This window comes from Colobus angolensis, unplaced genomic scaffold (genome assembly GCF_000951035.1).
Source record: "Colobus angolensis palliatus isolate OR3802 unplaced genomic scaffold, Cang.pa_1.0 Scaffold220, whole genome shotgun sequence".
Classification (NCBI taxonomy): Eukaryota; Metazoa; Chordata; class Mammalia; order Primates; family Cercopithecidae; genus Colobus; species Colobus angolensis.
In genome coordinates, this window is record NW_012115378.1 from 1,168,857 (window position 1) to 1,193,007 (window position 24,151).

At 45.1% G+C, this 24,151-nt stretch overlaps 1 protein-coding gene across 1 annotated transcript in view; it reads right to left on the reverse strand.

Moving 5' to 3' along the window:
* Positions 1 to 24,151, reverse strand: part of FHOD3 (formin homology 2 domain containing 3) — a 245,489-nt gene that overhangs the window by 66,151 nt on the left and 155,187 nt on the right. Inside the window, exons 9-10 of the mRNA XM_011943648.1 lie at positions 19,466 to 19,680; positions 3,232 to 3,528 (exon numbers count right to left, since the gene is read on the reverse strand). Coding sequence (XP_011799038.1) covers positions 3,232 to 3,528; positions 19,466 to 19,680 — 512 coding nt within the window. The remainder of the gene's footprint in view (positions 1 to 3,231; positions 3,529 to 19,465; positions 19,681 to 24,151) is intronic.

Genomic DNA, 24,151 nt, shown 5'->3' on the forward strand with positions numbered 1-24,151 from the left:
CACAGGTCCCTGAGTTCACGTTTTTCAGTCTGTTTTTTTCTGTCATTCAGAGTTCATAATTTCCACTGATTTGTTTTTGAGTTGACTAATCATTTCTTTTGTTGTCTCTAATCTACTATTAAGACCATCCAGTAAGTATTTTATTTTGGTTACTGTGTTTTTCAGGTCCTACAATTGCCCTTTGGTTCTTTTTAATATATTTTATTTCTTTGCTGAGATATTTTATTTTTTATGTATTCCCTAAGTGTTTGTAACTGCTCACTGAAGCAGTATCATGATGGCTGCTTCAAAATCTCCATTACATAATTCCAACGTCTGGCTCATCTCAGTGTTGGCATTTATTTATTGCATTTTCCCATACAAGATGTGATTGCCTTAGCTCTTGAAATGATGAGTGATTTTTCTATTATGTCTTGGATATTTTGTGCATTATTAGACTTTGGATCCTATCTAATCTATTAGTAGGTAGTCAGCCTTTTTAGGTATAGCATACAGATGCTGGTGGAGGGAGATGTTCAGCTCCCTGCTGGATCCTGCTGTCACCACCCCAGCAAGAGTGCTGACTCACACAGGCTCATTGCAGATGAGGAGGGTAGAAGGTCAGTGCCCCCTCCCTTGGCCCCACTGGCACCTTCCCAGGGAAATTAAATCACTGACACACATTGCCTTATCGCCTCCAAATGAAGCCGGAGGTTCAGCTCCCTATCAGTCTCCATTGACTCTGGGTCAGGTTTTTCATTAGTGCCTGTCTAGGGTACAACAAGTATTAATAAGTAAAAAGCCTGTGTTCCGTTCTGTTAGGCAATCCTTTTCCCAGTCCTTTGACTAGGGAAATAAGCTTTACTTGGAACTTCACTGTCATGTAATTTAAGTCTAGAGCTTCCTAGGCTGTCTGCATTCTGCTTTCCGCATTTCACAGTCCTCCTCTGATGGACTGTTCTGGTATTCTCAGGGTGTTGCTATGTTGGTTGTAAGAGGGGAGAATCCAGGAGCAATGAAGCTTCCCCATCTTAGCCAGACTCCTCTTCATTTATTCATCGATTGTTTTGTGAGACCCTGCTAGGAAGTGAGGACTCACAATGAATAGACAGACATCCCCATCCTCACAAAGCGGACATTCAAGTGGAGACAAAGGACAATTATACAAGTAATTATAAAAAAGCATAATTCATGCTATGATAAAGCTTCTCACATGCATGCCCTAGAGTAGAAGACATGAAACAAAGAAAAATTGAACCACATAACTGGAATGAGACTTTTTCAAGTCCTACAACTTCATTTTTGACGTAGTCATTAGAAATACGTTTGGGAATCATTTTAATTATCTCTAAGGTTGCTCTGTGATTTGACAGCACTCTGAAAAGCAAGGGCTATAATGACATAGCTACCCTGACTCCACAGTGGCTGATGATGCCTGTGAACAGTGAGATTTTTTAGGATCCAATAAGCTACAGTAAATAAACATGACCAAATCTCTTAACAGCACCGGAGCAAAGCAGAAAAATCATTGCAAAGCCCTAATTCCTGCTTCTAAACACCCGGACACTGCCCACTTTTGGTAGAAAGTCAATGGTTCTTCACTGGGAGCACTTTCCATTTTTGGAAAATTGTCCTTATTTGGAAGAATACTGGACAATCTGACCCAAGAAAGCTCTGTCGTCTGGTATATTTTTACTAATCCAATTTCTTGATATATTTTAGGCCTGCTAAACTCAGTTATGATGAATAATTCTTAAAGCGATTCCTAATAAATAAAACATGATTTAAGACCAATCTGACAAGTAAGACTTACCCTACATCCAGTATTACCACAACAATTACAGTAATATGAATAAGAAGTAGAATTTGGGGGACTAACTGTAATCTGACTTTGAAAGAAACTAATATCAGTATATATAATACCTTTTGACACATACATATTCAACCAAATGAAGACACTGGATTTTCAATGCAATAATTCCTAATGTGTAAACTAATAAAGTCTTTTATCTTCTCTTTTTTACTGCATCATAGTGACCAGCAATATAAAGGATAAAATCTAGTAGTATATTCTAACTGGGAAAAATCCAAATAGTAACTATTTTAGACTATGCCATTGATTGACAGGTCTATTGGAAGACATTCTGGTTTCATTCATTCGTTCATCCATGCTTCTGAGACAATGTATTTTTAACCTGGGAATTAATAAGCCATTCATGGGTCACGGCACTGGCTGGCAGGCCTTGGTAGAGGCATCATATTGTCCTTTAGGCCTAAGACATTGACTTGAGTGGGTACCACTCATATGCAGCTTAACGACGGCTGGTCCATTAGACCTGACTCCACTGGTTAGGAGTGTTTGTTGAAAAGGAGGAATTCTACCACCTTGATAGCACGTAAGTCATGGGTAGGAAAAGTAACCCTGTGGTGTCACAGATCATATGAATTATTTATAATTCCTATAACCCTCTATGGCGCCCTCCTCAAGTCTTTGGTGAGGTTCTTTCAGGCTAAACCAAACCTATAATCTAACATTCCATTTGGTCCCTAATTCTAAAGTTACCATTCACAGGAGAACTGAATGAGTATTAAGTGTAACACCGAAAAGATATACTTTCATAAGGAAAAGCTTGTTCTTTATACAAAGAAAAGAATGGTTATGAGTATAATGTAGAAAACAAATTATCCATATTCCAGTACATCAAACTGACCTCAGTACACTGCGTACCACAATTTTTTGGAAACACTCATTCAATCCATTTAAAAAAATCTTTTCCAGTCTGAAATGTCCAGTCAAAATGATTAACACTCTTCAGTAAACACATTTTTAAAGGAATAGATGACAATGTGACAGTTTCTAAACTTCTATCAAAACTGGAAAAAGCCTTACTATTATCAACCTTACTATTATTCACAATGGAACAGTCAGAGGGAAGTGAGAGGTTTCTCTTCCGGGGCTTATTCCTCAGGAAAAGCCCTCACTTATCGGGGCCCTTTTCCTCAGGTGTGGAGGTAATGAATGTGATGGTGTGGCAGAGGGTTTGGGGGCCGTCTTTCTACAGGGCAGAAAGCTGCTGGCTGGTTGCCAGCATGGCCACACGCCTCGTCCCCAGACACTGGGTGACACAGCCGCATGAGTGGGTTGACCTAGGTCACCTCAGAGACCAGCCTGTGGACAGGCTCTTAGCAAACCAGCCCCTGCACCCCAGGCCTCCCTGGCACATGCCGACGGAAACAAGGGGCTTCATTTACCAGTCGTCCTGTCCCCGGAGAGCTTGTCCTCCTTCTCCTCCCTCTCCAATGTGCTGCTGGAGGACGAGACGCTGGAGGCAGAGCAGTTGTCCCTTTCGTTCACCCCCTCGTTCTGCCTCTCTTTTTCACTGAGGGAGGCTCTTTCTTCCGGCTCTTGCTCTAGTGCCCGCTCCACTTCGGTCTCTGCACCCTCGTGGGCAGAGGCTATGTCCTGGCCAGCTTCATCAGCAACCTGCCCTGCCCCTGCCTCTGGTTCCGGTTCTGCCTCTGATTCGGGCTCAGGATCCCCGGCACTTGCTGGTGGAGACAACAATGGAGATTATATTAACAACAGATTTCTTGGAAGGGTGATGTGAGGTGAGAATGGATGTAAGGTTGATTTCTCTGTTGTGGGCAGATGTCCAAAGACAGCCCCTAAGAGACCTATCCCCTAGCTATTCAAACACTCACGTAGGCAATGCTGTGAAGGGATTGTGCAGATGACAGGAAAGTCCCAGTCAGTGACCTTACGATATGGAGAGTAACTAGATGAGTTGGATCCAATCAGGAAAGCCTTTTAAAGGCAGATAGTTTTCCAGCTGGCAGCAGAAAAGGAAGTCAGAGATTCGAAGCAGGAGAAGGATCTGCCACATCACTACTGCTTGACTGACAGGGAATGCAGGTGGCCTCCAGAAACTGAGAACCACCTCTGGTCAGCAGCCTACCAGAACAGGGACCTCAGTTCTGCGGGCACAAGGACCTGGATGTTGCTGTCACCCTCAGCGAGGCTGGAGGTGGACTGTTCCCAGAGTCTCCTAGTAAGAGCTCAGCCAGCCGCAGCCTTAATTTCAGCCTTGTGGCAGTGGACAGCCAAGGTCAAGAGCTCAGTTGAGCTGTGCTAAACTTCTGACAGATGGAAACTGTGAGATAATAAACGAGTGTTGTTTCCAATCGCTATGTCTGTGGAAACTTGTTACACAGCAATACGAAACTAATATGTATCCCTATTGCCTGTTTTGGGAAAGAGAAACAAAATCCATGGTGGATCAAGCTGATGAAAATCAGCTAACGTGTTCTGAAATCAGTTGGCTGAACCAGTGAGGTTCATCACCCTTCTCTTGGGTTATGTTTGCTCATAATGTGAAGTTAGTTTGATTTTGAAAGCAGTTTGGAAGAATCACTCATGGTCACAGTCTATTTGCAAACCTATCAAGGCTGGAGATCTGATGCTGTCACTGAGGTAAGATGATCATGTTCTCACTCACATGACACTCTAGGGAACAGGGAAATGGCACAATCTGGCTTATGCATATATATATATATATTTTTTTTTTTTTTTTGCTGAGCAAAGCTCTCAGCTATGAGCTGTGAATATGTAGCAAAATGATTGAGAATACACAAAATTCTGAGCCAACTGCCACACATGAAGGCTGGAGGAGGGCGGCTCACTCTTAAAGGAACTGCCCTCAGGCTGAGCAAAGCCACTCCTCTGGAACCCTGGCAACGCACTCTAAGGGCGTGTGCTTGAACCCTCGGTACACACTGCTCAAAGCAACACAGAAATTCTGGCAGGGTCTGCACATGGCAGGGGATGAGAGGGACCTGCCCAGACTCCATGAGAACACGCAGATCAGGGCAGCTCTCTGTGGAGGCATCCTGCTGCACCAGGTAATGGGCACAGCTGGCCATGGGGCACACAGAACCAGCCCCTCAGCAGGCTGGGCACGGGCATTACTAAGGGGGAGGGACATTCAGACCTTACGAGGCATGGGGTCCAGCTAATCCCAGCTTCCCAGCAACTCATTCTTCAGGACCCACAGGGCCATCACCCCCAATCCTTCATCTGCTCTCAGGCTGCCATCCTCTGAGGATGAGTCAGGGAGTTAGCTGGGCAGGGAAGATGCAGTGGAGAGGATTAAATACCACCTTTCCTTATGTTCCTGGGCAACTTCCAAATCCCACTCCTCTGTGGGAATGTCCCTGAGTGCCAGGTAGGAATTTGGGGGTGGAGGAGTAAATTCCTCTCCTCTGATTACAGGTTGTAGTTGTGCATCTTCTACTGGGAACTCCAGCCTGGGGCAGGAATCTGCTTCCCGGGAAGGCTGGAGAACACGGGGAGGGGCAGCAAAGTCCCCTCTGCAGCTGAGGGGCTGTCCCTCCTGGGCATCCCAAGAGGGGAAGGCTTTAGGAACTGGAGATCTGAGGGCACAGTTTCCAGACAGAGAGGCATGGGTGGCAGTCACAGAAGGAAACCAGTGGGCACACAGCTGTGAGGCTGCGTGCCTGAGAATGAGAGTGTCATACACTCTTCCTTAAAAGTAAAAACTGTGCTGGGTCATGGGATGGAGTGAACAGCCCTTTTAGAAACATTCCCTTTGGTACTGAAGGAATTTTTATGGTAATTTCTTTTTCATCTGATAATAGAGTATTTAGGAGAGATACAAAACCCCATTAGTTTCACAAGCATGGCAAGAGCATGGCCTCAGCGGCGGCAGCGTCATCATTTGGTTGACAGAAAGCACATGTTTTTGCACACATGGACTTCAAAATAGCCACATCAAAATAAAAATGTGTTTCCAACAGCCCAGCATGTGGCATGGACTGAAGTTTTAATTGGTAAGCATATGGTGAAAACCAGCAAGGGCCCCTCCTGGTGGTTTCATCACAGACAGGGACATGGGGTCAGTTGGCTGCCATAAGCCTGTGTCTACTCACCACCCCCAGGGGTCTGGGCAAAGTAGGGAGGCTCTGTGATTGACGGCTGTTTGACTTCAGCCTGTGTGTGTGCACTGCCATGTTCCATTCCACTGAACATGCAGGACTCTACCCAAGCAGCGGCTCTGGCCCTGAGCAGGTGAGCTAACAGACACACAAGATCTGGAAAAGCCACACTCCTGCGGGGGAGCAGTACAATTTCATTCCAATACACTAGGGCCTAACTTCTTGGAATCACATATTTCAATCTGTGATTTCAACCACTGGGGTGGTTTCTTTTTTTCATGACTGCTGGGGAGGTAGTAATTGGCAAAGTCATCTCCTGCCCAGAATACATGACTCAGTGTCTACAAGGTCTGATTGCAAATCTGAGGCCGTCCTAATGATGAACAAATTACATAACTGTCACACACATTCAAGTCAAGCAAAACTGCCAGGGTCCATGGCAGAGCCCTTCTCCAGCTGTCTTAATCAAACACAGGAAAGTTGCCTGAGGGCCAAGACCCTGCCTTCCTCTCCTGCTGGAGGGCCCCAGCGTGGTCCCGGGGCCAGCGTCTGCTCACAGCATTCTTGTTGATATTCAGAAAGCACCCAGGACAGCTCTGAGACTCCACACCGAACTCCGAAACATTTCTCCTCCCCTTTCCCATTATCTTTCAGCAGGATTTCCCTCACTCATACTTCCTTCCGTGCGCATGCACACACACACACACGCGCAGACACACACACACCCAGTTCCTTCTGAGTCAGTGTCTCTCAGCCAGGTCTGCTGCCCTCTGGGTGGATGCAGGAAAAAGTCTCATTTATACCCACCAAGTCCCCAGGAAACAGGAGAAGCCATATAATCCTGTAGGAAAAGTCCTAAAGGGAGCTACAACCTTTGGCAACAACTAGGGAGGAAAGGTGTTTGTTTCCCTCCTAGGAACTTCTCCCTGTTACCAGTCCCAGAATTTAATGAGCCTTTCTCTGGCCCGACAATGTGGTGTTGGTGGTGAGAGACAGACACAGCCACCCATGAGACGGACCCAGCTCTGTCACAGAGGCTAGAGATAAGCAGATTAGAGAGATCCTGAACAACCTGCCGTGACATCCATGTGGCAAAAGTGAGCGAGCTCTGCCACCAGTGGGCACAGGGACACCCCCACCTCTCAACTATCAGCAGACACAATAACAAAAATACGTTTGTAAGAGTGATGGATGTGTAAGATAAAATGCACGGTGCCCTGGGAACCCATGGCAAGGGTCTTTGGCAAGGCCTGGGACATAAGTCTCTGTGGCAAAATAACGTTTAAGTAGAGTCTCAAGGGATAAAAATGAATTAAAAGAGGGGAAATGCTGAGAGTGTCCTGGGCAGAGGGAAGTGCACATGCAGGGACCTGGAGCCACTGCGTGCCAGAGGGAACGAAAGCTGTGTGGCCTGGCAGGAGGAGTGAGGGGAGGTTTGGGTGGTTGTCAGGGCCAGGGCAACCAGCCCTGTGTATTGATGGAGGGATCTGGGACTTTACCCTAAGGGCAGTGATGGTTGTTCTGGGTTTCATTTAGTCTGAGGTGAGCCCTGTCTCCACCTGCATCACAGGCAAGCGAGGCTTCCTGCTGGAAACAGCTTGGGTGTGCCTGCGAGCTGTGGGGTGAGGCCCCTAGTCAGTGTGGAGTCAAGAGTCCACGAAGCGGCCGGGCGCGGTGGCTGAAGCCTGTAATCCCAGCACTTTGGGAGGCCAAGACGGGCGGATCACGAGGTCAGGAGATCGAGACCATCCTGGCTAACACGGTGAAACCCCGTCTCTACTAAAAAAAATACAAAAAACTAGCCGGGCGAGGTGGCGGGTGCCTGTAGTCCCAGCTACTCGGGAGGCTGAGGCAGGAGAATGGCGTGAACCCGGGAGGTGGAGCTTGCAGTGAGCTGAGATCCGGCCATTGCACTCCAGCCTGGGCGACAGAGTGAGACTCCGTCTCAAAAAAAAAAAAAAAAAAAGAGTCCACGAAGCAAACCCTTAGAGAGAGAGAGACAGAGGAGGAAGAGGGGAACGGCAACCATCAGTGGAGCTCAAGAGAAAAAGAAAATAAAAACACAGCACCACTGGAAGAACACATGGGAAAGGGATTAAGTCTCTGAACAGCAGGAGGTTTTTCCATCCCAGACATCAGCTGGGGGAGGAACTCCGTTCACACAGGAGCAGGGCAGGGAGTTCCGCAGGGCTGCTGGCTCCCTTTGAGGAATGGTTACTGAGCACTTCACAGGAACCGCCTTCCAAAGCCCTCACAACCTTTCTATGGGGAGGGCTCTGGTATTGCCCTCAGAAACCTGAGGCCAGGAGAGAACAGTGAAGGCCCGTGCCAGGGTGGTCAGGTGGGAAGGAGCAGAGTGTCCCTTCCCCAGCATGTAATGCCTCTAAGAACTCTGCAGCAGCATCTTCAAGGGAGGCTCAGGAGTGACAGTGATACCCCAAACTCCGCAGGTCAGGAGATGCCAGGGCTTGCCACGCTTTTCCATAACCACCTTGGGTGGAGGAGGGACACAAAGATCTGACTGCATCTCCTGGGCTGTGCAAGGCGGGAGGGGAGCTGCAGGAAGGACTTGGGTCAGGTGCCCAGGCAATCCTTCTCCTAGCAGTGGATGTGCGTTTGGAAATAAAAGGAAGACATAGCAAGGAATGCCTGGTAACATTACAGGCATCCAAAACCGGGATCCATCTTCCTGGATCACAGCCCAAGAGTGCAGACCGATAGGATCTCAGCATTGCCAGGATGCACTTAGCAAAGACCAGAAAAATGTGTTTTGCCAGAGCCTGCGCTGACCTGGCTCTGAGGGCTTGCAGCTAGATTTGAAGGTTGGGGTAGGGGGAATACAAGGGCCAAATAAAAAAATCAACACTAAACTGCATAAAAGGATGAGGTAATGGATACTTTTTGCCAGGAGGAAGAAATAATAGAAAAGAAGGGGTCCAGGGTATCCTCAAAGTGACATAACAGGGAACTAGGCTGTCATCAGCTTGTAGGGAAGAACCCATAACCAGAACACAGCCACTAAAAGGAATTCTTCACCCCAAAGAAACAGATATTACTGGAGTGAGAGAAGCTGGGAAACCAGGATGGGAATCCATCAACATGAGAACCCCACGGCATGGGGGAGAAGCTAAGTGCTTGTCTTAGGTATGAGAATGTAAAGGCTGCCCCATCAGATGGAGAATGTGACCATGCTTTCCTCAGGCAGATCACAAAATGGGGAGAGAAATGAGGAACGAGTCAGCCTGAGGACTTCAGCCAGCTGGTCCCTGTGCAAAGTCAGCCAGGGCAGACCATCGCTCACTCACACAATCTCGTTTTCTTTCTCCCTCCCAAATCCCAACATCAACTCCCCATCTGGTCCCCAAAACCTCACTGGACATCAGGTCCTGCTTGCCTAGTGCAGTAAAAATCAAACTCACTACATATTGAGCACCTTCTATACCCGGGTGCTGTGCTAGGAATCATATTACATCATCTTTAGTTCCCATACCTACAATATGAAGTGAAGATTGATGTCCCCATGTAAGAAATAAGGAAACACGTTCAGAGAGGTTAAGCAACTTGCCCAGAGCTACACAGCAGGCTGGCTACTCTCTGACTGTTTGATCCATGCTCTGTTCTGCTCTGCGCCTGAGGATGCTGACCCCCGCAGAGAACACCACCTGTATTTGCTCTCCCTCTCCCTGGCTCAGCCCCTGGAGGTTCTAGCAAAGGTAGGAAGAAGGAAGCTGGGATATTAACACCCCTGCTTCCTTCACGTAGGGCCCTAGTTTGGCAGAGGTTGTCAGGCCACTGTTTCTGTCCCTTGGTCTCTCTCCTCTGGCCACAGCTCTTACCAAGTCCTAGTCATTCATCAAGTTCCTTCAGGCCTGAAGGTGGGAACAATGTCCCACGACTGCTAGTCTCTGGGTGAAGCATCACCACATTTTGATGGTCTCATGACCTCCCTATACCTCTGTAAACAGTCCCTTCACTGAATATCTTCAGCAATCCTCTGACCAACAGGACCTCACTGCTAAGCAGAGCTCATGCTAACAGAGCTTGGATTTGAACCTGGATCAGCTGGACTACAAAGCTTGGGCTGTTAATCACAGGGTTATACTGTGTGGTGGTGACTTAAGCAATCAAGGAGAAAGATCTAATCATTCCTGAACATGCGCATGCGCGCACACACACACACACACACACACACACACACACACACACACACGGCAGGAATGTTTCAATTCTGCTTTCATCCATGTCCCTCACAGCTGAGTTTAGAGTGCCCAATTAGAATTTCTGGTCATGCAATTTTTCTTTGAAGAGATAAATTGATGGTAGAGTTTTGAACTTGATACATCTCTGGGTGGCTTCAGTTGATTTCAATCTGTGGTAGTGTCTTGATGACTTTGCCGGGACTTGGCTTTCTGGCAGGTCTTATGAAACCAAGGGCTGGGCCAGCCAGTTCTATAATAGTTGCTCCAAACTGTGTAGATTCCAGGGACCTCCCCAGCTCAGAGCTAATAACTAACACGATTGACTGACTACAGACGTGTGCTCTAATCACAGAAATCTGAAAAAGGTCCCAAGAGAAAAAAGCTTACAACTTTGAAAATCCTTTAGACTTTACCCTTGGTGTTAGACCAGTTCTTGCTAGGTTGTTCACTTGGATTCACTGTAGAGCAAGGTTTCTCAGCCTAGCTACCCGGGTATTCTAGGTTGAATAACTCCTTCTTCTGGGAGACCACCTCATGAGCTGTAGCATGTTTAGCAGAATCCCTGGTTTCTACTCACTAGAGACTTCAGCACCAACCCTCCACTTCTCCTCTGCTATTGTGGCAACTGAAAATGTCTCCAGACACTGCCAAATGTCCCCCAGAAGAGCAAACTCACCCCTGGTTGAGAATCACTGCTCTACAGGAATAGTTGCACGACGATAGGCACAAACTCAGCTTCACAAAAGAAACTCTACTCAAGCCTCACAAAAGAAACAGCTCATCACTTGCAAAATACTGATTCAATTGCCTAATTTTTATGCCTTAAAAGTTAAGCCATGTTTTGTCCTCAAGTTTCAGAGTTTGGTTTTCCAAAGAGCTTCAGACCTAAGCCCCTCTGAAGATGGATAGTTTTCATCTTCAGAGATGACTTAGGCCTGAACCTGTTTGACCTGAACAATTTTGACCACGTAGAGTCAAAATTACCTTCAAAAGTCCCTTTGGACAGTGCCACCTTATAGATCCCATAACTTCCCCATAGTTTCAACAATCACGGTTTTAATTCAGTGTCAGTGGAACACCTTAAGTGCTGGGATTGCATTCATGGGCCATATTACCCCCAAATACAAATCTGTAAACTCTAAAGCAGCAAATTGTTCATACTACAAGGGGCATGTTGGAATCAGGAATGGTTCAAGGAAAAGAAGAAAAGATCCATGTTCCTTGTGGTCATGCTCCCTCAGGGACATACACTTGATATGAATATTAGACAGGATTTAAAGCACTATTTAAATTAGAATTTCCACTTCCCACTCTCTTGCCCCTCAGATTACGCTTCTGATAGAGTTCACTTGCTTAATATGTATATAACGCCACTGTAGTATCATATAGAATAAAAAAGAAGACAATTGCAGGTTCAATTATTCTCACATTGATGACATATAGTGTGACCATTCTATTAAAGTTAGATCCTCAGAAAGAAATGGCCCAGATATGTCAACTCTCTGTAAAAGTTTCCTCTCTATTAATTACACCAACATCATTTACTCAGTCCTTATGGAGTGGCCTGCATAGTCAAAGATGTGTCCTCCACCCATGGCTCATGTAATACATTTCTTCCTGGGTACACAGGAAACAGCTGTCTCTGCAGATTCGTGTGTCTGCTTTCTTTTGTCATGCTTGAATATTTGCCAACTCATAACCCATGTACTGAATGCCTGTTCTGCTCCAAGCACTGGGAATAACAAAGGTGGGCACAGGCACGTGCCCTGCCCTACGCGCACACAGACGCTTGGGAGGAACAAATTATCACATGGACAGTGAGGTAAGCCCTGCATCCCAACTGTGCACAAGATGCAAGGGAAACATGAGAGAGGAACCAAGGAAGGCTTTAGAGAAGAGAAGGTGCCTCAGCTTGATGAACAGTCCAGGGGGCACCCAATGAAAGAGTGCACTCCAAGCACAGAGCATGGCATTTTCAGGTACTGATTGTGGTTTGGTGTGGATGGAGCGTAACATTTGTTGGGGGGTGGCTGTGGTGGTTGGTATGAGTAACAAACAGTCTTGAATATCACGTAAGATCTGAATTTATGTGGCAGATCATGGAGAGCCACCTGATAATTTTAAGAAAAGGTACACAGATCTTTGTTTTTAATTGGGTTGCTGAGAAGAACCTGGAAGAAGTGAGACCTATCAGAAGTGATTGAAATGGCCCAGATCAGAGATGGTTGAGGCCAGGCCTAAGGCACCGGCAATGAAGAGAAAAGAAAGAGGGCTGATTTGAGAGAAAACAACACAACAGACACTTGGGGATTGATTGGATATAAGGTGAGTGTTGAAGGAGGAATAAAAAATTATATGTATGTTCCAGCTTCAATGATTGGGCCAAGAGAGATGGCCTTACCCAGGTGGGGCCTAGAAAATACAAACAGGTTTGGGGTGGGGGTTTCTGGATGAGAGACAGACATCACCTCCCATCTGAACAGCCCTCAGCCTGGCACCTGGTGGGTCTGAAGGGTCGGAGGGGCATTCAGTGGAGATGGCTGGGGAAGTGCAATACACACACCCTGAGCTCAGGGAGGCCAAGGCTGGCGGCACAAACCTCGGGAATTTAAAGCGTATGGGAGGTAGGTAAAAATCACAGGTGGACTGCGAGGGGCCAGTGACAGGATGTGGCATGAAAAGAGAGGGGAGCTGGGAAGGAACTTCAGAAAAACCCACCACTTAGTAAAAAGGCAGAAGAGGAGTCCATGAGAGGATTGCAACCAAACGATGAGAAAAGACTGAGATGAAATGGTGAGAAAACAATGAGAAATGTACACGACGCAAAAGGCAACTATCCTGTTTGGCCTGGAGATTATCTAGAGGACACAGAGGCATCCAGAGGGGGATGGATCCAGAAAGTCAACCAAAAGTGACTTGAACTTCCTGATGTATGTGGCAGAGGCAGCCTTCTCACAGAAGTCACAACTTCAAAAGGCTCCAAAGATGCACATCACGTCCAGAGGCAGACAAGACACACCACATAGTCACTGAACCCAGAGGTTCTCCTGAAAAAGTGTATTTCAGCTACCAGAAAATCAATGCGAGTGTGTCTTGCTATACTGCAGGTGTTGTCTTATTTTGAACAAATGTGTTCCAAAGATGGATGGGGGAAAGCAGGGCTGCTGGAGGGAAAGTGGGAGTGGTGGAGATGGCAGAGTAGTGATTAAGAAATTGAGGATGGACAAGGATGCTAGAAGGAGCTCCAGAGTTATTCTCCTTTGCTAATTTCATCGGTCTCAGTCCTTGTGTGGAAATTCAAAGTGCCACTGTGGCTCAAGAATCCTCATTGTCCTAATACGTGGAGCCTCCTGACTGCACCTGGAAGCACTGACCCAAGGCTCCCACCTGGGATGAAAGGCGCTGATGTCTCACCCAGCCAACAACCCAGATTCTCTGTGAGTGTCTCCAGATGCAGCAAACTTGTTCATCCCAAGCGCCTGCTCAAGGCGGGGTCTTGCAGCTCCCAAGGCACTTACTTTTTGTTTAAATAAGAACAAGCTAATTGCTGTTCAAAACTTGAATTTTTTTGTTTACACTAAACAGACTTTAGGATACAAATTTCATAGTAAAGGTTGATTTAAAACCATTATAATCTAATATTGGGAAACAATTCTCTACAGCTCTCCCGTGTTTCTTCAGTCTTGCAAGCAAAGGCACTGATAGCCTTTTTTCTGCACTATCTTTCTAAGGATGTGTGCACAGCAAAGAGCCTTAGAAGACAGAAAGAGGGTCTCTCTAGAGCAAAGATGTAGTTGGTTTATTGCCCCCTGTAATAAAGACAATGTCTCCCTCTGGGACAAACGGAAAGCACGTTTACCGCCCATTATAAAAGAGTTCAGGTCCCCAAGGCTCAGGGTTCCTTTCCGCACAATGTGCCTGCAGGTTTTACTGGGCCCTATTCACATCACCCTGCGGGAACTGGGGCTTGGGGAAATGGCACAAATGTTGACACTCTGGCTATTGCTATCACTAGAAGTAATGAAGTCCTTTGTCTCTGACCCAGGAATTTTGTGTCTTCTGCCAGCATCCACGGAATTGTGGCAGGGCAGCATATTAACTTACAATTAGGGTAATGTTTCAGTCCCTTCACAGCTCTTGACACCTAATAGCTGCCTAGGAAATAATCATTTTGATCAGGTAATATCCACCTCCCCTTCTCTTTTTTTTTTTTGGAGTTGGGGTCTTGCTCTGTTACCCAGGCTGTGGCAAGACCATAGCTCACCATAGCCTTGAACTCCTGGGTTCAAGCTATCCTCTTGCCTTATAAATAATGCTCTTCTTTACCACCTTTCCCAGTGCTATTATATGCCTATCTTTACTTAAGGTTTATACCTTGTCTACTTCAGAAGGATTCAATCCTGATTAATGTTTCCAAATATGATGCAAGAAGACACACTGCAGACAAAGGTCACTTCTATGAGGAGAAAAAGGGAAATTTTTAGAGACTAAGAAATGGCAAGGCAGAAAAACTTGATGACTCGCAAAGGCTGCCCACAGCAGGTGTAGCAGGTAGGGCCTCGGCCTTGGGTAGAATTGATGAAAGATTTTGTCCAATTGACAAAATGGCATCAAGTAGCAGCAGTCAGGTGAGGCAGGGAGTGGGGTAGCCCTGAGTCATAGAACCACAAGGAATCTAGTTTCCTGCCAATTCATGAAACACTGAACTGGAGGCATCCAAAAGGTTTATGCAAGAGAAGTAGCATGCAGTGTTAGGCTGATGATGGACGATATTCCATTGCTACTGTGCCAGTTGGAAATAGGACACCAGATGTTTCTGATTTCTGCTGTGTGGATTAGATAACCTCAGAGAGTGCCTACACCTGAAGGAGACTCAAAACATCTTACACAACGAAGATGACAAAGGCAGTCAACGCTAATAATGATGACAGCCAAAAATGACAAATGGATGCCCACAGGAAAAATCATTTAGACAAACGAAACATTTCATGATACTCTATGTCTAAATTTTATTTCCAGGTTTGAGGATCAGGAGGCTACAGGAATCACCATATTTACCCATACTTTAAATGCCTGGATCTGTGACAGGAAGTATTGTTAACCTTTGTCAATAATTTATGTAAGTGCTACTGGTGAGTAGGCCATGGCCATATAGGCCATATATATCTCCAGGGCCAAACAATCAGACATTTGGAAATACCCTGGAATCCAATTACAGGTAGAGAAAAAAATCACTGTCAAACATATTTTTCCCTGACATAAATAAAAATAATACAGTGTGGCATGATTTTCAAATGGATCTCTGATGTATTATCTCTGTATGCAATATGGAGAGTATCAAGCTCATAATAAAATAATGTAGACACAATTTTGCTTTCCTGGCTAGGTTAGTGGGTAAAAGCCACTTCTAAATTCTTGACAGCTGCTTCCTTCCACTGGGAAATGTCATTTATCTCCATCTGGCCTCAGGAGGGACTCGTGTACAAGAGGGAGCAAGGAGGGAGCATAGTTCTAGCTCTCCAGAGAAGGCAGCTCAACCCTGGGACACCCTCCAGGGACCACCATCAATATCTGGTTTTCAGATGAGTAGTTACTCTGTACTCTGTTTCCATGAAATAGGTTACCTGGATCTGACACAAATTGGGATAAGAGGTTACTTGGCTATCTTGACTTTACTTGTGGGTACACAGATTATTATTACTATTTTTCATCCTCAGAGTAACTTTCTCAAGAATTATGTTGAAGAACTCTATCCTAATAAGAACACTGTACCTTTTCTGATAATGAGAATCACTTAGGTGCTTTCAGAATCATCTATGAGTTTCTAAAATTAACAGGAAATAAACTTACTAAGTAGATATTCTGATGTCTACCCCCAGGGATCAGTGAAAATAAGGAAAGGATATCAAAGCAATGAACGAAGAGATGCCTTTCCATGTTTGTCCAAACTTTGGGCTGATTGCCTTCATTAATTCCAACACAGTGCAAATGGGAACACATATATATATGCCTTTCCCTCCCTTGGGCTGGTACTTTTAGAAAAAAGGAAAATACTTAGACCATCATCACCAAGTCTAGGCAGTATAGGGACATACATCTGCTAAGCCACAAGAGGGTCAGACAGAAAAATAATTCAAGTATATACTGACTTGGTGGTGGGGGTTAGTGGTATCATTCATACACAAGTTATAGCAGATTTAGTTGGGAAAGCTTTTGACTGAGAGATCTCACTAGATGGCATATCATGCTACTAGTATTTATCACTAGCTTTTCCCTTTTAAAAAGTACGTTTTGTAAGACAAAAGGAAAAGGAGTTTTTAATGTTTTCGTATCTTATTCTTTTGAAAGTTCTTCAGAATCTGGAACAGGAGTTATAAAAGAAAGAACCCATAAAGGGACCTGTACTCCTGAGGCATAGAAAAGTCAATAACAAATATTACTTTTTCCTTTTCTTGTAAACATAATTCTGAAATGTAGGCTGCAATTTTTGCAGATATTGGTGAGAGGGTTAGCAAAGGGATGGTGTGGCATTAATATGAACAGCAATGCAAACATGGTAGAGCCATGACTCCATGACAAATGGCTGAGATGGGCATCAGAACACTAATTACACTCCCAGCACTGTGCCAGGATGGTCTGAAGCACAGCTTTCCATCTATTTGGGCCTCAGTAAAACATGGATAATAACATCTCCCCTACCTACCGAGATACGTTTGAGAAAAAGGGACAGAGCACTGCCAAACTGTAAAGCGTATTATGATCGCATGATCCCACAAGGATAAAGAGTGAAAAAGCAAGGCAATCCCTGGCACGTTTGGACATCATGCCAGGTGTTGGTGCAGGACCAACATCTGGATGTGTGATTATATTTTTAATTCTTCCTCCAGATGTTGGGATACTGGAAATACTAGGGATAAGCAAAAGGTTACTTTTGGACATTTGAAAATGGGACTTGGTAAAAAGAATATACTATTAATTGGATGCTAACAGAATGCTTCAAAGAATAAACTAGGCTGAGAACAACTCGGTTATGCCAACTTTGCATTTCTGTCATAAGGGCAAATGTCTACAAAGCAAAAGGAAACCTCTGTGGTTCTTTCTGAGACCACCATCTTTTCATACACTTGCGATTTCCAATTTTATAAATCAATTACGTATCAGGAAAAGGAAGACTGTTTGTTCTTGCTGATTTGGATCCTGATTACTTAACATACAATGGACAGCTCTTCTAGATCTCACAGGAGCCAGTACTTTTGATTTTTTTCCAGAAAAAAAAGCAAACAACATCAAATGATGCTAGTTTATGAATTCTTGATTATGTGCAGATTCAAGCCCGGTATTCCTCTTTGAGAAGCAGTTATCATTTATTGTGTAATTCTGGTCAAACATTCTCTCAGTCTCTATTAATCCCTTCTCTGAAGAGAAAATAACACTTGCAAATGTTATTTATTTATTTATTTATTTATTTTTGAGATGATGTCTCGCTCTGTCACCCAGGCTGGAGTGCAATGGCACCATCTTGGCTCACTGCAACCTCCACCTCCCAGGTTCAAGCGATTCTCCTGTCAGCCTCTGAGTAACTGGGATTACAGGCATGAGCCACCAAGCCTGGCAAATTTTTTTGTTTTTGTTTTTTAGTAGAGACCAGTTTTCTCCATGTTGGTTAGGCTGGTCTCAAACTCCCGACTTCAGGTGATCCACCCATCTTGGCCTCCCAAAGTGCTGGGATTACAGGCATGAGCCACCACACCCAGCTGCAAATATTCTTTTGAAAGCACACTGACATAAGTTATTTTCCCCAAATGCATACTACACATATACACACACACAATGACTATTTTCTGTATTCTTACTGAAGCTGAAATATTCTTTTGCATTGGCTAGAATGGTCTCGAGTTAAACTGTAATTCAATCAAACACTTAAGAAATTGTCCTTTGCCACAAACATCAAGGAGATTAAAAATTTGAGGACAAATGACATTTACAGATACTGACAATTCCCTCTCAGCTTGGGGCTGTTCTATACTTCACAGTTTAGACAATCATTCTGTAAACGACTGGAGGTACAACTTTTAGGTAAAAGTCCCAGGATAAAGTGCTGAACCACAACTCTGCAGGAGGATATCTCTCATATTGCCTCTAGAAATACCACAATGTATATATAGCAATGATACGAGGCAGGGTTTGGAAAATACACGGCAGTTATAGGACAGTCTGTTGTCTTGACTCTCAGCATCTCAATATTTTAAGACCGACATTACTCATCCATGACTGAGCCATCTGCCTGGGACAATCTTCCATGGCTCAGGGATCAGGAGTAACGGGACGTCATGGGAAGCTGTGGAGGAGCCAGCCCGGTCCAGCAGAATGAGCCAAGGCTTGGAGAGCCAGCAAAGAATTGGAGAGATAATATCGTTCCGCTATATCCAGTTCTGCTAAGGTCATGGAGTCTGGCCTTGCTAAATTAAACTTTACGCCATATTTAGTCAACTCTCCTAGAATTAAAAGCCTCTGCTGTCTTCAATTGGCTAAGTCTACATCAGGCTGTAAGCCATAACACTTGGCTAAACCAAACAGTGCTAGCAGTAGGGTTAATCAACACACACTGTGTAAACGCTGGTGCCTGAGAACCATCCCTGTGTTAATGTGAAAGAAAACGGACCCACAGTGTGCAGAGCAGGCAGGAAAACAGCTGATGCTCAAGGCTGCAGTGTACAATATCATTGCGCCTCTCCAAATAAAGCGAAGAAGACAGAGTATCTCCTGGGAGAGCTTGCCTGTCCGTACATAAGCACGTACACACACACCCACACACCCACACCCAACCATGTCCCAGTAATTTTTACAATCTGAATTGTTTTCCTAAAGAATATTACCTTCTATTTTCACTAGGTCCACATTTTTCTTTGCTTGCTGTAATTAATTTTATTCTCCTTCAGTTTAATTTAAACCAGACTAACAGTTCCTCGGGTAAGAACATTCAAATGTGGTCGCTTGATTGGGCAGACCCACATCTCCAAATGATAAAGTATTAAATGAATATCCCAGTATTTAGGATTAAATGTCAAAGTAAAGCTTATTTTCCATATTCTTTTTCCATGGCCATACACTGACAACTTTGATGAATCATTTTACTTTAATATAAGACTCTGAAGATGTCTAGTTTGTTAGTGACCACGCAGTTGCAGTCACCACCACCCGCAGTCCCCGTCAACAAAGTGTACCCATAGTTGCTGTCTCAATATTAGTCTGCAGGTTGAAATCATCACTACTGCCCCAAGGAAGCCTGTCTGTTGTTAACCCATTCATTTTCCCTCTACTCTCCCTGTACTCACCTTGGGGATGGTGAGGGGTTCCTGGGGAGGAGAGAGACACTGTGAGAGCCTCTTGAGAGTCTAAAGATGAGGGGCTATGGCTCAGAGGAGCTGGGCAGGCTGGGGCTGCCGGCGAGGTCAGGTCCAAGGAGAGGTCGGCTCTGCCCCGGCTCACACTCCGGCTTCTCAGCTCCTTCTCGTGTTCCTCAGCTGCCAACTGTTCCAAGTATTTGTATCTGAAAGTTAAATTCCAAAGGGTTTCCGTCAAACGAAAGAGGAGCCCGTGGCTGATGCTTGTTTATGGATGAAACACCTGCAGAATGAGCCGGTTTCCTGATGCACACAGCACAGTGCAGGGCTGGCTGGAGGGTCAGCCTGCCAAAAACACCCAGCAAAGCCAAGATGCTAATGATTAAAAATCCCACATCACTCATAACCAAGCAAACTGGGGGAAATGGCAGCATCACACAGCCCGTAGATATTGGATCACTGCTGCAGAATCCTATCTTGCTCTTTTAGGGAACATCTGTAAACAAGCAAAACAGCAAAAACCACCACCAAAAAGCCACAAGAGCGATGGCTGAAAATCAAACCCCTCAGAGCTCACAGCTGTGAAATGGGTGGGTGGCTTGGTGTGGCAGAAAGAAAAAAAATGCCCCCCAAATACCAAACGGGGTTGCTTGGATGAAGGCCTGCCTCTCTGAATTTCTGAACCTGCTTCAGTGCTAACAGCAATGCAACTGGAATTTACTTTGTTCTCTCAGTGCTGACCATGGAAACTTTTTTTATATTCTAAAATATTTCTGAGTAGGAATCAGACATCCAATAGCTTGAACCTGACGTCACATATAGTTTATTCATCAAAGTCAGTTTAAAAGAACAAAGATACATCTGTTTTGCATTTCAGGCAGGCAGAACCCACTAACTGTTTATTAAGACCAGCTACCAATCATATTCCTCATAGTGCACTTTATAGATCAGACCAAAATAACTTTGAAATGTGTGCCTCTTCCAGATGTCTGCTAATTTTACTCACCATTATCTTTTTCAGAAATAAATTTATGCATTCAGCAGGTTACTTACTATCTTACCCACCACTAAACTTTGGAACAGCTTACTCAAGACCCTCACTTTGCATCTATCCAATTCACTGCTTCAGTTCCTCACAATGGGCATTAGACAGGGTGTTCTTCATTTACCCAGATAAAGCAGAGCACATATTTAAAATATTTTAAAACAATGCAGTTAAAAAGCATGCACTTTTTGCATCCCATCTTCAAGGTGGGTGTGGTTTCCCCATCTGTAATCCTCACCCCTTCTCCCTGCCAGCCCAAAGGCAGTCCACCCTTCGGACCAGGCTTGCATGCGCATCTCCCTCCAGGAGGCCTGCCTTGACCACCACAGGTGGAAGTGATCTTGGCCTTGCCTCTGAACTCATGTCGGATATGTAGTCCCTTCAACTCAGATGGCATTTTGCATTTACTGCCTGACATATTTAGTCATCTTTTCACATGTGTACGTCTGCTTTCAAAAAGCAGATACTAGGATTTTCGTGAACAGGATGATTACCATCCTTTGTTCTTTCCCTCAGTGCCTTGCATTTATGGGTTGATGGAAAGCAGGCGGAGCCTGCAGGGAAAAGCCTGCAGAGTGGCACCCCACCTGCAGAGGCCCACCTGAAGCCCAGGATGCCGAGGGGGCGAATGCATCCCATTTCATTTTTGTGGGGAATGAGCTTGCATTCACGGTGAATCTCTGATAAAAGGTGTGTAGTGAGTGCGTATGTAGATACAAACACTTGAAGCTTGGCCAACAGCACCACCTCTTGAGGGATAAGAGAGGCAACAAAAGGAACATGTTTCTGGACTTAATTCAGGCCAGCAAGAAAAAGCCACTTGGCTGTGGAAGTAACAACAACCTTGAAAGAAAACAGTTTTAAGGGTAAGAGGCAGGGCCTCCAGCAGGTATGTGTTAAATGGGATGGTGGCAAGTTCAAGGCCAGGAATGCCTAAGTCCAGGAGGAGTTGTGAGCACAGGTATTCCCACGCTGCTGCAACAGGGTAAAGGGGCAGACAAGAAATTAGTGCAAATAAGAGAATCTGGACAGATCCAGGAGTTCAGGAGGTCAGAATCCCAGGGCAAGAAATCAAATGAGTCCGGGGTGGGTGGTGGTGACGAAGCCCTGTGACAAGCTTCCAGCCAGGAGGACAACCCACTTGCTGTGTTCATTTTTGCTGGCTCATTCCTGGTCCTGGTCTTCCGCACACTTCCCTGTGGGCAGCCAGGCAGGCAGGAGCTTGCGGGCAGCCAAAGGGTTTAATCCACTTTCTGGGAGACTCCAGGGGCCACTCATCCCAGAGCCCGGATAGATTTGACTTAAATGCTATTCCTGTGCACCCCTCGGCCTCACAGATGCCATCACTGAAGATCCGTAAGACATGGGAAGAGTTAAAGGTTTAATCTGAATTGTCCTGAAAAATGATGTTTATGTGTTAGACAAAAATGGTAGAAGCAGAGGTAGAGGGATGGTGAGTTGTGGTTTCATGGAGAAAGAGTTTCAGTTGTATAAAATGAGAAGAGTCTAGAGACTCGTTACACAACAATGTGAATGCACTTAATGCTACTGAAAAACACATTTAAAATGGTTAAGATGGTCAATTTCATGTGATGTACATTTGATCATAATTAAAATTTTTTTTTACATGGCAGGGACAGAGAGGCATGGAGGTCAAGAGCACTAAACCTTTCTGAAAAAGCATCAGCAGTGTTCATCCGCAGTGGCCAGAGTGGTGAAGGTGGTGGGCTGGTACAAGGGGATGGCCATGCCACAGGCATTTACGGTGTTACAGCTTAGAGACCCCTCCTGCCCTACATGAACCTCCAGCAGTTCTTGGGGAGGAAGCTGGACCTACGTCATGACCTTCTCCTAAACAATGACTGTAAGTGCTATGGGGTCCAACAGTACTTGATCTGAGGACCCACCGGCCCACGCAATGACTGTCATGTATCCCTGCTGCCACGCGAAGTCACACTCAATCCGCAGACCGACGGAGCCTCCTCTGTGGGAAGCACCAGGGTTTCTATCCACAAACCACAGCTCCAAGAAAAGACTTTCTACTTTTGCTGCCTTCATCCAAACATTCCCGTTTATCCTCCGCCTAGATCATTTGTTTCTTCATTCATCTTTCCATTTATTTATTGAACATCTGTCAAGTGCCTGTCATGTGCTAAGAACTGTAGTGGGCACTCAAGATTTAATAATAAACAAGGAAAAAATCCCACCCTCACAGAGCTCACAGTACAGTGGAAGAGAGAGACAAATAAACCACTGGGATGAACTCCAACATCCACCAGGACTCAGTGGCAGGGCTGGTATTGCGGCTCAGTCTCTTTTCACAGGGCCCTACAGAAACTCTGCTTGACTTTAGATTAACCTAAACCTACTTACTGATGACTTTTCCTGCCACACTTCTATTTGGAAATTCTCATTTACATTAAGCAAAAATCTGGCTCCCTCTAACTTCTGCCCTGTTCTCAGTCCTTCTAAGCAAGGCTCAGAATCCTTTCTTCCTGCTTCATTGATCATTTTCATGCACAATTTTCAAAACCCTAGCCCAGTTCCAACCTTTTCGTTGCACTTTGTTCGCATAGCCCCTGTTTGCTCTAAACCTTTTCCTCTCCATGCCCTGCTGTCTCCCTCAGACCAACAAACCCAAACTGAAGCATCCTCCTGTGCTACCCCGCAACATACCCCCAGCCTGGTCTCATTCCTTACTACACACACTTCTTTTTTCTCCTTTAAATTATGTGTGAATGTCATTTTAATCAATCATTATCCTATAAAGCCTTTCTTCTAATACTTAAAAGGATGAGAAGCAGCATCTCAACAGAAATTTAGTCCTGGTCTGCACCATTGCCAATAACATAGTTTGTCTGAAATTATGGAGTGAGATGATATGAAATAATATAACAGGTATCCAGATGGTCACTACACCTTAAAATAAGATGACAGTCATCTTGTTACAGTTACATGATACAAATCTCAAAAACCATCTGCTGTGACTCTGTCTTTTTCTGAGTCTTGCATTAAGGGTAAGAGATGAGGGACTTGATGAACACACATCGCTCTATCTGGAAGAGCTACTTTTCCTTATTTCTCTACTCCCTCCCACCTCTGATCTCTACTAGTTTCCATTTCCAAATTCCATCACACTTGGAAATCTTACTTTTTCCTGGCTTACTAGGAACTCTCAACAGCTTTCGAAACAGGGATGAAAGTCTATTTCCCCTCCCATCTTCACCAGGTTATTCAAGAAGAAAACAAACGAGAAAAATGGCTGGGCCAAACCAAAGGAAAACGCATGGCTGCTTCCCCAGGCCTCTGTGTAAACAGAGAGGTGTCTTTGAGGGAAGAATCCCACAGTGGGGCTAGAGAGCACACTCCTGTGTTCAGGCTGATGGGCAGCCTGGGAGCAGACTAAGGGCAGAACCAGAGGAGACAGGAGAAGCAGCAACCTCCTCTTACAAGTTTGCCAGACATAAGTGAAGGCTTGTTTGGAAAAAAAGAGCAGTAAATAATATCCAGAAAGAGCTGGACTTCTGTGGTTTGGGGACATTTTTAAGTCAGCCTGAGCCAGTTCAGATCTTGACACAGCACCTAAACCATCTCCCCAGGAGCTGCCAAGCCTTGTCTGTGTGGACATAACC